Here is a 13,617-nt window from a genome sequence, read left to right as displayed (position 1 = left end):
TAATGATGCTGAATTGGACTGAAAGAATTGGCTTTGCCATTAAAAGGCAATGAAAATCTGATAATTTCAAAATGGCACTAGGATAAGATCAAGCATATTCTTCCAAATCAAATGCAACAGAACCAGAAAGAAATGGTAGGCTTCACCTCAGAAAAACCTTGGAGTGCTTTGGACTCCTGCTGCTGCCTGGAGCTGAAGCTGTTATTCTATCAGACCTGCCTAACATCTTTAGACTGGGGTCTTCCTGGGAATTTATTACCGTGTTGAACCTGTGGAAAGCAATGTGGCAGCCCTTCTTGCTAAATGGAAATAATATAACATTGATGCTCTTCCGTTTTAATCTCAGTTTCTTCTTCTTTTTTTTATTATTACTAAAAATGAATAGATTTACATAACAGCATCCAGGGCATTACAGCCAATTGCACTACGTGCAACAGATCAGTAAATGGAAGTAGAATAGATGTACTTTGCATTTCTGATGTGTATGGGCACAAAGATGTGCATCCAGATGTTTAAAATCAAGCAAGCTAGTCTTATAAATTGCTCTTAACATCTGTACTTTTAATTTGCACCTGCACTTACCATGACTGTGTGTGAATTACAGCCATTTGTTTATTATTTTTCTGAGTATTGTGTCTTGTGGCTGAACTTAATAAGCTGCACAAGTGCAGCATTTCATAGATTGCATCATTAGATCTTCAATTACCAGTGAGCAGTTTTGCTACTTCCTACTTGAGAATCTTAGGAACCCAAACTGGCACATTGCTGATTTGCACTGCCATGGGGAAAGGTATGATTAATAACAATAAATCGATGTGTATTTATGCTGTAAAAACAGACCCAAGGAGGCAAGACAAAAATATGTTACAAGAAATCATATATACAGTGAGAAGGTACTTATTTTGAACACCAAGAACATCTAACTGGAACACGAGGGCGAAATCTCAAAACATTCAGGCAATTAGAAACAATACAGGATAATTAATACTTGAGTTTTTCATCCTTTCATGTTCTCCTGAGGCTTCAGTGCAATCTTCACGTTGCTTTCCTCTGCACTGTTTATATTAGTGCAGAGTTATACAAGCTGCAGAAAGTAGTCTTTCATGTGTGCTGATCTCACCTCTGTAGGATCACCTCCATTCAAATGCTGTGTGGCCTGGAACATCAGCTATTACAGTGTTAGGTCCTTTTAAATAGGTAGCCCATCACTTAGGATATTTCAAGTAGTAGTTAACTTATATAGGTGTCACCTGAATGTCCAAGAAATAAATTAAAACAAACAAACAAACAAAAAGTCAATTTTATTGCAACTGGTCTGATTATAGAACAACCTGGCTTCCAACTCCTGGTCTTCTGCTGCCATCCTGTGGCGAACTGGACTCGCTTCATGCAGCACTGCTCAGCCACTGCCTGCTCTTCCAGCACTTCAGCAATGCTCACCAAAAATAAGCTTATGGGCTTCCCATGTTCTCTTGCAAGGGACGCTGTAACCTGCTGCCCCAGCTGCAGGCTTTGATGTTACCAGTCTTGGTTTGATTTCTGCTTGATGAACCTTAATGATAGATAGTATAAAAGCAGGAAACAGAAGATATTGCCACCGACTATGATGTAGCTTATGTACAGAGGCTCTGAATCCAGGCCCAGAGCTGTGGTTACCTGTAACCAGAGAGAACAGAGAATTAGGAACTGACAACATTTTTTTCAAATGAATTAATTATTGAGATTTTTATTAGAGAGGGACTTACAAGTTTTCCTGGAATTTTAATTGTAATGTTCCCAAAAGTCATATCATATATGGAATCAGTGAACTGAATTTGCATCATGCCTTGGAAATTCCATCTGAGAAAAGATATCTTAGAAACCCAATATGGAACTAGAAAAAAAAAAAAAAAGGCAGGAAAAATGTGTATAAATAAGCAGAACTGCTGTGTTGCTGTTATGCATAAGAGATTTCTCTAACTTCTTGACAACCAGAGGCCATAAATGTATGGGAGTATTACTGGACAAAATATATTATTTTGTGGAGATGTAAATTAGGAGAAAGTTAGTATCTATATGCATCAAATTCCTGCTGTCTACTAAGCCTCACTGGAATTCAATCTTCATTTACTGAATATAATTCAGTTAAGAGACCAGGTAACACTCCGGATTTTCAATAATGCTTTTTGGAACGAACTTATCATTATCTCAGTTCCAGATGGAGAAACTAATGTAAAATGAACTTCACTCTCACTGTAAAGGTGGTGTTTTCCTGCATGAGACTCAGCCACGCTGCAACCAATTGTTGATGCAAACCACCAATGTTACAGTTCAGAGGGATATTGGGAGATTTGTTTTACCTGTCCAGAGCTGTTCCAGGCTTATCACAAAACCACCACTCAGGTAGAACGAAGTGAAAAGGACATTGCCAAAGAAAGCTGAGAGCTGTAACGTTGGCAGCAGCGCTGCCACCCAAAGTGCCATTGCACGGGCACAATATACAGCCAGCCACACCGAGAAGAAGTTCAGCAAAAAATGTTCTGCTTCAGGAAATAGATTTGTCAGCCAGTAGATGGGAACCCCATAAATTATAACGAAAGCGCAGTGCTCGGGGAGCTCCCCAAAAATCTGTTCAGGAAGGGGGAAAAAAAAAAAAGAGAGAGAAAAATAAGTTACACAACAATCACAAAATTTTGAGATGCACCTTAATGTATTTATGAACTGTTTAGAAAAGCTTCAGGGACCCCTTAGAATGCAATTGCTATTTTTTCCATCTTTGTGACAATTCCTGTAACTAATTGTTATATCACTAGGCCTTTAGGTACAGATTAGATATCTTGTTTTGTTACAGTTTTTGCTGTTTCTAAGAATCGAGGAGACTTTCCCTAAGAACTAATGCGTCTGAGAACAGCAGTACTGTTACTGACTCATTGTGAGTGTGTGTTTTGTCCAAGCTTGGTTGAAGATAGCATGACATCAAATCTGAAATAGGCTATTGATCACTTCCCTTCTTTGTCCCAGAGGCAGTCTAGCTAGCATCTACTTAATTTGTTGTTTAAAAAAAAGAAAGTATATATGCATGTGTTTTGAATTTTCTCAAATATCTGAAGATATATTAGATATGTGTATCTTTTCATACGAAATATATATAGACAGTAAATATGTGTAGATACACACAGGTCTACATATATATATCCCTGGACTATATATATGTAGATACATGTGTATATAAATCTATATGCATGTAGTACTATGATTATTTTTTCCAAAGAAAGTTGCTACCATCCTCTAATACCAAGGTTGTAACAAATTACAACTACTCCTCTATGAATAATGTGCAATTTTTGTGACACAATGCAAAGAATATTTTTCTCTGGCAACCACTAATAAGCATTTAAAATCTTGTGCAGAAATGGAAACCTAAATTACAGATGCCATGGCAGGCAGAACTCATCTCACAGTGGCAACATCACAAAGAAGGGATTCTTCTAAACCCTAATTCAAAAGAGAATATAATTTTTCTCAAGTTTTAATATATTTCCAGACAATCTGGCTCTTTATGCATTTTATGCATTTGTTTCACACTGATCAGTACAGACCCAAACAACTATCGGAAATCTAACAGCATTTTGCCATTTCTGTTTTGCTGTTGGTACAATTTAATATGAATACTCTTTTTTACAGATCAAAATGTAATCAAACTTTCAAAGATACTCCAGTTAATGAAATAATAAGTTATATAAATTTGACGAACCACCAAATTTGACTTCCAGAATTCCCAAGTTATGGCCATAGAACTTCAGAGACCTCAGCCATGAGACATGGCAACAGATCTAAAGTAGTGTGAGGCTTAATCTATTAACACCAAGGAAGCAAAAATGATAGCCTTAGGTTCAGACACAAAAGAAAAAAAGTCTGAAGTGAGCATGATTATTTGTACAAGGCTATGCGTTGTCACTGTTTTCTTTTTTTTCTAATCCATCTGCATGCATTTCCTGGCGACGCAACCACTTACCTTAGCAAAGAAGTATGGGGTCACAGAATACATTCCGTTTTCCAAGTCGTGATAAAGCATTGCTCTTTCGGAATGACCTACATGGTAGAAACAAACAGGCTGGTTTCACCTTAGAGCTGCGTTTAGTAATTTTTCATTGATTAAAGAATTTTCTGAATTTGATTTATAACGTTTACAATAAAGTTCACACTTACATTTGGCAATAACATCCAAAATCACCGTGAATGGGATTAGTGCACCTATCATGTACAGCAGTGCTGATGTGTCACGAATGGAGAGTCTGCTTTCATGTCCATAGTACAGAAATCCAATTAATAATGACATGACAAGGGCCTCAAATCCATGGACTAGTAATGTTGAAAGATCTCTGAAGTCATTGGAGACTTGACGACTAAGAAAAACAGCGACATTAATCATAAGGTATTAATGTCAGTTAAATTCAGATATATTGCTCCAAATGCTCTGCTCACGTCAGTGTGTTGAACTTGCTAACTCTGAGTAGGTCAGGAATTTGCCTTTCTGCTTCCAAACGTTATTTGACTTAATTAAAGCTATTGAGAACCTGTAGTGTAGCTTTTCAGGTCTGAAATGCTGAAAACTTGAAGGATTCAGTGAGGCAGGAAGATCTGGTTTTGGAGATGCAGAAGCAATTATTTCAGGAATAAAAGTGTTTTTTTTTAAGGGCCTATAATACCAGCTGATACTAGCAGTGATGTTCTGTGTGTATTAAGCAAGTTGGCTATATTTCTTTTGAGTACAGAAGCATGAATCTCAACTATCAATATCCATCCATGGTTGCTCTAATTACTGAAGCCTCCTTGGCTTCAAATCTGAGGCAGAAGCATGAGGATGGCAATGCCTGAGCCTACCACAAGGCTGCCCAGGCTTGCTAAGTGTTGAGTCACCTTGATATAGCACAGAGATCAGAGTGGAGGTACCCAAAACTGGGATGCATGTTCCTGAGCCTGGAGGCTCCTGCTGCTGCCAAAACCTGCTGCAGTGTGATCTGGAAATTATTTTTGTTTGGAAGGACTCCTGGGGCAGAAAAAAGGAATGCATATAGGACTGCTGCCCTACTCAGAGGATTGAGGTGATCTGGTATAGCAACACTTCTGCTCCATAGCTTGCTAGTGCTAACCAAGCACTTTCAGCATGTTCTCACTTCACATTTTGTACTTAATGCTTTAAAATACAAATGAACACAATACATAATTGTTTAAGTTGGCTATAAGGTTACCTTAATAATACAGTGAACTGTTTCAAGACTCCTGGTAACTGATCACTTGAATGGTATGGCATGTTGATAACTTCTTCTGGTTTTAAATGAGAGCTGATGAAAAGAAATGAAAAGAAAATGAAACTAGCTCAGGTTGTAGCAGTTATTCCAGATTTGTTGTATGACTCGGTTTTCATTACCTCTGCTTGCTGGTAGTGGTCACAACACTGTCGCCTTCACTTGCTTTCCATAAGAAATCATCAAAATCTTTGATTTTTTCTTGGAACAAGCTGGCAAGAGTATTTGCTCTTTTTAGGCTTTCCATCTCCTTTTCTGTAGTGTGTTTATCGATGCTGGTCAGGTCAACTGCAAGATATTATTTGACATGACACTGTATGCTACAGATGTGATAACTATATGATGTGCTTAGAATCAGAAATTTCATCATGAACGCACTGACCTGTGTGCATAAATTAAGCTACAGTGGTTAAAATTTTGTTAGTTACTTCAGGTGGATACTAAGAAAGCATGAGAATATTAACCAAGGAGGACATAGTAGCAGCAATGGTAGTTCATTTAGCTTTTTAAAAAATATTATTATTTAACAAATTATTTTTCAACATCTAAACTAACGGTAGTATTTTCCAGTGCTGACTTTCAGTGTAGAGTGACAATACCTGATATTTTACAGATGATTTCTGGGAGAATCTGCACATTTGTTAACTCCTATTGAGCTGATCTTCTCTGAACCACTCTTTTGCAGAAGTCCATCATAAAAATGAGTTGCAATATACCTTATTTAACTCCTCCCTTCTGATATAGTCCCTTCTGATATAGTCCCCCATTTCTTTTATCCACCACACTTCTGTATTTCTGTGTGTTTCTGCATTTCTCTATTTCTTTCAGGTACTCCTCCTTGCTGTGGTATCCTCTGCCATTGTGTTCTATTTCTACCTTCCATCTGCTCGTATTCTCCACCCTTCCTATCAGTTGTGGCTCTGTGCATTGCACTCAATGATGTTCCGCCTTCTTTTCTCATCCCTCCCTGCCTCCAAATTGGTAGGGAGTTTGTCTCCCAAGAACTTTGTTTTCATATGGGAGTGGCTGCAGGACTTCCCTAAGGTTGTGCAGGGCTGCTCTGAACCACATTGGTGACAAAGGTCCTTTTTTCAGGACATGATATTAAGATTAATTTCTGTCTTATCTGTGCATAGCTGATAAGAACTGACACTGGCTGCCACATAGGCACAAAGAGGTTACTCTAATGCATTGTGGTCGTTGTCCTTGCGAACTTGAATGCAAAGACCTGAGGACAATAATGAAAGCAGCCAAGGCAGCCTCTGTGGTAAATACTATTGCCATTAGATCAACAAGGTGAGATTCCCTTTGAATGACGCAGGAAAAAAACAGAAGAATGATGGATTTGGGATGTAGTTAAATTTCTTTGAGGAGAGGAATCAAAAAGTACCAAATATGTTTGTTTTTTTTCCTCCCTTCCAGTATGCTTTGTTGAACAGCACTCCTCTTTTCCATTTACTGTTCCAGGTGCATATTATTCCTCCCCCTCAGACCTAACTTCCCATGTATTTCTTGAATCAAATTCAGAGAACCATCTGCAGAAGGAAATTGATCAGCTCATCCAAGTCTTTTTCAGCGAGGGTAAAAGTTTCAACAAGCTGAAACATGGGAATAAGTGTGCTAAGCTTGTGAAAGAGTTGCTACATCTGGGATGGTTAGGAGGAGGATTATTTAAAATTGATTTTTTTTTTCTACTTATTTTTTGTTCCATTTCCTGTACTGACAAATAAGGATTGTATAAAAAACTGACCTTACTACAGTATTGATTTGAACCAGTGATAAGGCATGTCTAAAGCAGGTCAATAAAAGTCAATGTTTGCTGATACACCCACAGGAGCAAATGACTTCCAAAAACCTTTTTTATGACAGTACTTGATACTAACCATAGAAATCTGCAGGATTGCTGTACCTTGGGCAGGGGTAGCCTAGTTCTGTGAAGTACTGGACCATGTCTCTAGCTGTTCCAGAATAGATGGTGACTCCAGAAGTCATCAGAAGAACTAAATCAAACAGTTGGAAAATATCTGACCGAGGCTGATGAAGTGAAAGAAGAACTAATCTGTTTCCTCTGGCCAGTCTGGATAATGTTATCACAAGGTTATGTGCTGTAAAACTGTCCAGTCCAGATGTGGGTTCATCAAGTATCAGTATTCCTGCCAAAGACAGTGAGTTTAGCTGATATGGAAAATATGTTCTAAGTGAAAAGTTATTAGCACGTGAAATCTCACAGATATATTCCTTTTTAAATATTCTAAAGTGCATTCCACACTAGAATCACATAATATTCAATCATGACAACTTTTTTTTCCACTGTTCTTTTGAATATAATAACCAAGAGTAACTTTTAAATGTTGTCTTGCTCCTTCTGGAAATAAGAATAATGTTTTGTATTTCCACTGGGATGAAGATTTAGGTTCTTTATTAAACTTGCATTCTTTTCTGCAGTTCTTGTACTTTGTATAAAAATCAGGTATGTGGATATGCAATAGTAATAGTTTTATATTCTAACTGCTGAAATATTTAGATCTTACATTATTACATTATTTTTTAAATTCTCAGATTATTACTTTACATAGCTTCTCCTCACAGCCCATGGTCTATTTCATACCTGTTCACATCCACAAATGAAAACTAATGCATTGCTTAAATTTTTTGTTGTTGCTGTTGTTTTGCAATTGATTGCTGAAAACTTGCAAGGATTTTATTGCTTTGCAGTGTTTATGTTGTTAAGGAACGTAATGGCCTCAGTATGCACAAGGCATGTATATAGACAAGGTCTGTATATAGACATGTTTTCTGTAATGAGGGAGATCATTTATGTTTGAAATGTAAAAAAAGTCTTTACTTAAATTTCCTTGAACTAATCTTTTTTTACTTCAGTACCAGCACATCTATTCCTAAGCATCATCTCTTACAAAAAAAAAAAAAAAAAAAAAAGGCTTCTGCTTTCATGGTAATAGCAGAAGTTTAACTCTATATAAGCTACAACTTTTCAGATCTATTTCCAAATGGAGGTAGAAGGGATGAAAAGAAACTTCAGGCAGCAAGATGCTCAGCCAAGATTATTATATGTTGCTTATTATATGTTGTTATATACAAAAGCAAGTCAGGAATTCATTCCTGCAAAATCATTTGCAGATTCGGCCTCATCTTTTGCTTCTACTGAAGAGGATGGGCATTTTCTAGTGGCATAAGCCAGCCACGTCAGAGTTGCACAAGAGTGCAATGTCTTCCTGTGCTACCAAGAGAATGACCTTCGCTGTTAACATTGTACTTGTGAATAGGTCAGGTTGAAAGAAAGAAAAGCAATCCAAGGTTTATAAGAGATAACCAAGCCTCCAAACTAAATTGTGGCATACAGTCAGGAAAAGATAAACCTGATGCAGATTTGCACAAACTAGAGCGCTGCTGTGAGGATGACTTCTGGCAAAATTCAGTAGTTTGGTTGATGGTGAGTGGAGGCTTCCAGAGGGGATTCTGCCTGGATCTGTCACTGCTGTTGCAATGGCAAAGCTGGCAGAAGTGCAAAGGGCTGCTAAACATCCCTCCAGGACTCCTCCAGGGAGCCCTCCATGCAAAATTATGTATGACTTTTCCCCGAATCTTCTTGTGTTCTCTAACTGTTTTTCCCTCAGGGGTTTATGGTGAGCACAAGGAAGTTTTGCTCACCTGGGTTCCAGAGCAGCTGCACACCGATGTTCACCCTCCTCCTCTCGCCTCCTGAAATGCCACGGAGGTACTCATTCCCTACCCTCGTGTTTGCGCACTGCCGCAACCGCAGCTCTGCTATTACATCTTCCACCTGGAGGAATAAAAATGAAATAGTTTACTTGCACATTTGTGTACAGAAAAAGCTGAAAATAGTTAAAATTCATCCGGATATTACGGCACAGTCTGATCAAAAGCTACTTGAAAACAAATCTTGATTTTAGAAATATCATTAAAAATTGCTCAGCAATAAGCAATGTATCTCTTCTTTCAGCCTCTCTGATGCTTTCTCTAAATCATTATTTTTTATGCGCTTTGGAACAATTGCTGGTTTCTATCTTGAAAATAAGAAAAGTTTATAACTCATAATTTAAATTAAAAAAATGCCAGATTAGCTGTTCTGACTCCAAACACACTGAATCTATCGGATAACTTCTGTCAGGCATGTTTTTGACAACTTTGTTTTTTCCCAACAGCTTAATTACCCTTTTTTGCCTTTGTGAGTCTGAAAAACACGCTGGAAGGCGCAGCTTAGCGATGAACAATAGCGTTTCCCTGACAGTCAGGTGGGGGAGCAGTCGGTCATCCTGCCTCACGTGTGCAATGCATTTCTTGACAAGCTGGGGAGTGCTGGGTTTGTTGTTGATCATGATTTGACCAGACTTGATTTTGCCTCCATGACCCCGGGAGGTTATCACATCAAGCAAGGAGGTCTTTCCACCAGCTAGAACAATCAAAATTGGAAAATAAGTACATTTCTGGAACATTAATTTAGAAACTGATTTATACACAGAAGTTTTCATTCCCTAACTTCTTTTCCTGAACCCTCACTGTTGCTTTTCTAATGCTACAAATACAGAATGGTCTTAAAAGAGAATCCTAACACATGACTGCAAGCTCATGCTTAGAAGATCTGTCCCCTCCAGAACAGAGGACATGACTTCAACCTTTGTCATGTCTCAGGAGAATTGGGTGGATGGGCTTTGAGGACAGCTCTTTGAATGTGAGAAGCAAGATCTCGGCTTGTCCCCCCAGTCACCTTTCTTTTACCCTTTGGAGAGATAGCTGAAAGTTGGAATCTTGGCCTGGCTGCAGAGCTGTCGCTCTGCATGATCTTACTTATTGGAAGGAGCTGTGGATTCAGAAATGGCAGCTGTAACATCTGAAAGACTAAGGCATCGAATGATTATACTGACAATAAAAATCTTAATCATGGTCCAATAGAAATTACTATTATTCGAATAAGGCAAAAAATCATTTAAATAATTAAGAAAAGCTGGCTTATGCTCGGAGATAAGGAAATGAAAACAATGTAATCAAAACATTATTTGGAATTAAAGAGCAAATGACTTTTTCCTTTATGCTGTATGATACTTTAGGTAAACACAGAGCTCTCTCATTATGATAAGATGTCATTTATTTCCAGATTTCCTGTTAAAAGATTAACTCCACACTTGTTTTCTAATGTGTACATTTTAAAAAGGAAATCCATCCATCTGTAAAGTATGTATTGCTCAATTTAAGAGTGACATATTGATTGCCATTGACATTGTGAAACTCATCAGCAGTTTAACCCATTTTACTAAAGCATTTGAAAAAATAGATGATAAACAGGTTTTAAAAATAGTTTGACTAGTCTGCTAAAAAGGGTGCATGTTCAGTGCATGTTACCTTTACAACAGTGGTATATCTGTATCACAATGTGTTATTTCATCATAAGCTTTTTCACTTATTATGGGAAATCTGTAAGGTACAACTTCATTTTCATTGCAGATACGTGCTAAGAAAAAATTCTACACGACAATGGGGAAGAAAAACCAGAGACCTGTTTTTAAGACACTGTAAGTCAAACAGAAGAGGAATTATCTTCTTAAGTTTTAATTGATCTGAAGGTGGTAGTTTATCCTCTAAGGATTGTTTGCATGTGAAGGGGATTGCTATTTGTGGCTATGCTCTTCAAGTTGCCACTGATCTTTGCAGGGTCTGGCTTCGTATCTGCTATATTACTGGGTGAGGTCTGCAATCTTCTTTTTTTTTTTTTTATAAGAGCCCTGAAGCTGCTTCGCATGCAACAGAGGTGAGACTGCAAACAACAGTGGCAGCAGCACCTCACTGCATCTCAAGGAACAAAGAGCAAATATATCAAGTCATAGGAAAAATTGGTTTTGAAAACAAATTCAGAATACGTGTTACTCCACTATGATTCTTTGTTTTCTCACACTTAAGATTTTAATGATGTATTTAAGTGATGCATTTCCACTAGCTGTTTCTCAGCTAGATTTTGCCATTCAAAGGACTGAGGAGTATTGTTTTCAATTGTGTAAGTTTTATCCAAGGGTTGATCAAATCATGAAACGTGGTTGCTCTTACCAGTGCTTCCTATAATAGCTAGCATCTGACCGCTGTGAACTTTTAAATTCAGGTTCTGGATTATTGACACATGAGAATCGGGACCTGAGTTCCAGGGCAATAGCAGTTGCATCTGCGTGAGTTTCTCATACCAGGGAATCTGGGATGCCAGGTTAATCTAACAAAGAAAAAAAGCAAATGAATTCAAACAGTAAACTACTTCATGATAAATACTTTCAGACTCGTTACAAAGCAGAGAATAAGTTAAAATAATATTGTTAATATTCAGAAATACAGACAAAAATTCTCTTCGAGGCAAGTAGGTTTTTCATCCTTTGCTTCTTATTTCTGTTAATCACTAAAATTATCTGTCCTGTAACGTATTGCTATTGTACATTATTAATTTTTAACACAATTTAAAATTACTCAAAACTGGAAATTATGAAGCCTACTTCAGATGCCCCATGGCACAGAGAGAGGTGACAAATTTCACTAGTTTCCTGAAATCCTCCTTATATTTGTTATCCATGTCATCCTGCCACATCTCCTGCATACACATTCTTGCCAGCAAAGGCTCCTGCTATCTCTGGCTGGATGGAAAATCCCTCTGCTTCAGTCCTCAGAGGAGTAATTTAGCTTAAGACAGAGAAAATGGCCTATAAACTGACCTCTTCTTCTGTGTCATCCTCTAGCTTTACTAGATATGTTTACAATGGAGCATGTAGCTCACTGTCAATACTACAGCTGAGAGCATGATCCTTCTTACAAAACTTCTGTATATTTTACTATGCAACATTCACATGAACTTGAACTGTGTTCTACTTCTAAAATGGCTTACAAAATGAAACAAGAACTGCTGGATATATTCACTGCTCAAGGGAATTACATAAAGTAGAGTATTTACCTGGTAGTTGAGTTCTTTGACCTCAAGAACATTTGATTTTCCGCTGTATGTGAAATACAGACTGTTATCTTCTTCAGAACAAAAAATACTGTCCTGGGCCTTGATGTGGAGAAAGTACTAGCTTAGTTACAACAGTTAATTGCAATACCTAAAGAGCTATTAAAATTTGATTACAGAGAAAAAAGAAATAGAAAAAGAGAAATAGAAATGGAAATATGTGCAATGGGATATACCAGTATTGTTAAGTTTCCATAGTACAAAAATGTGAAGGGTTGAAATGTTACCTGTTAGCCAGCATGAAATGCAGTTTGTTCTAAAGATATGTCAGAGGGCCAGGTGTGCTATGCTATGCTTATCTTTCAGTTGAAATGAGTCTATTTCTGAAATGGAGCTAAATCCCATGCCACCATAAGAAGATGAATCTAATCTATTCTATTTTTATTACTGTAGAAGAAATGGATGACTGTTGGAGTATTAATGTCTACTGGATCAAAATGGTATGTATTGAAATCGGTATTTTATGGCAGTTAAAAATTAAAGTACACTATGAGCATGCTCATTATTTAATTCATCCATACTGTACCATAGTAACCTTAATCAGTTAATTCACCACTACACACGTACAGAAGATAATTTGCTAATGTCTGTGCTTATAAAGAGAAAATGGTAGGTGCAAATACTGTATGCTCAGTAAGAAAATGTTAATCATAATCAGGTTATTAATTTAACCAACCAAAATATCCAAATACCCACCAGCTCTGCTGAAGAAGCGTCTTGTAAAATAACAGGGCAACGGCACGTTATCCTAAGTCAACACTCAGAGATCATCCTAACCCCTGTATCTTTTGTCATAACAGGGGCTAAGGCTCTTCCAGGGATTCATAGTCTGAGTTCTCATTTCACCCAAGTCATGTAACTTTCAGCTTCAGCTGAGGGCTGCTGGAAGAGCTCCATTCCCCTGCTTCCTGTCTAGGTACGCACTGGAAGGCAGCATGATACTAAATTGTCTGAAAAGCAACACTAAGACCTTGCCAGCTCTCTCTGCAGTCCCTGGAGGAAGCGTGGGCACTGGGCATTGCCCCCCAGCAGCCTGCAGCCAGCCCTTTCGCAGCTCTCACTCACCGATGAGCTCGTGCACGTATCTTGGTTCCAGCTGGCACCTTCCAGAGAGATGTTCTCGGGGGCTTTCTTCATCTTGGCTGCACAGGACCTTGTGCCCTGTGCTGCTTTGGTGATGGGCTCCTGGAGAGTCGTGGGGAGCCTTCTCTCTTTGCTTCTGAGCTTTCCGGGCGCCTTCAGAGTAGTGCCCTGCCGTCTCTGCAGCAGGCATGACCTTGTGGACTGGGAAATACTCCCCTCCTCCCAGAC

The 13,617-nt window shown here is 38.2% G+C and overlaps 1 protein-coding gene across 1 annotated transcript; it reads right to left on the bottom strand.

Moving 5' to 3' along the window:
• Positions 1 to 1,282: 1,282 nt before the first annotated feature.
• Positions 1,283 to 13,590, bottom strand: ABCG8 (ATP binding cassette subfamily G member 8). The gene is made up of 13 exons (XM_010706770.4): positions 13,372 to 13,590; positions 12,250 to 12,348; positions 11,367 to 11,523; positions 9,482 to 9,720; positions 8,958 to 9,090; positions 7,172 to 7,441; positions 5,411 to 5,576; positions 5,232 to 5,324; positions 4,189 to 4,385; positions 3,995 to 4,071; positions 2,340 to 2,607; positions 1,746 to 1,873; positions 1,283 to 1,656 (listed from the first exon to the last, which is right to left on the bottom strand). The coding sequence occupies exons 1-13, from the start codon at positions 13,441 to 13,443 to the stop codon at positions 1,519 to 1,521; spliced, it is 2,037 nt and encodes a 678-aa protein (XP_010705072.4). The 5' UTR covers positions 13,444 to 13,590; the 3' UTR covers positions 1,283 to 1,518.
• Between the last annotated feature and the right edge of the window lie 27 nt (positions 13,591 to 13,617).

Source organism: Meleagris gallopavo, chromosome 2 (genome assembly GCF_905368555.1).
Source record: "Meleagris gallopavo chromosome 2, MGAL_WU_HG_1.1, whole genome shotgun sequence".
NCBI lineage: Eukaryota > Metazoa > Chordata > Aves > Galliformes > Phasianidae > Meleagris > Meleagris gallopavo.
The sequence above is the reverse complement of the archived record's forward strand: the minus strand, read 5'-3'. Positions and strand labels throughout refer to the sequence as shown.

What these genes read in the sequence shown, in the direction of transcription:
- ABCG8 (XM_010706770.4), bottom strand. Translation starts at nt 13,443, where the DNA reads ATGAAGAAAGCCCCCGAGAACATCTCTCTGGAAGGTGCCAGCTGGAAC. An exon ending in CCCCATACTTCTTTGCTAAG is followed by an intron (nt 2,608 to 3,994) that starts GTAAGTGGTTGC and finishes CTTCCTGAACAG; the next exon opens with ATTTTTGGGGAGCTCCCCGA. An exon ending in TTAAAATTCCAGGAAAACTT is followed by an intron (nt 1,657 to 1,745) that starts GTAAGTCCCTCT and finishes CTCTGGTTACAG; the next exon opens with GTAACCACAGCTCTGGGCCT.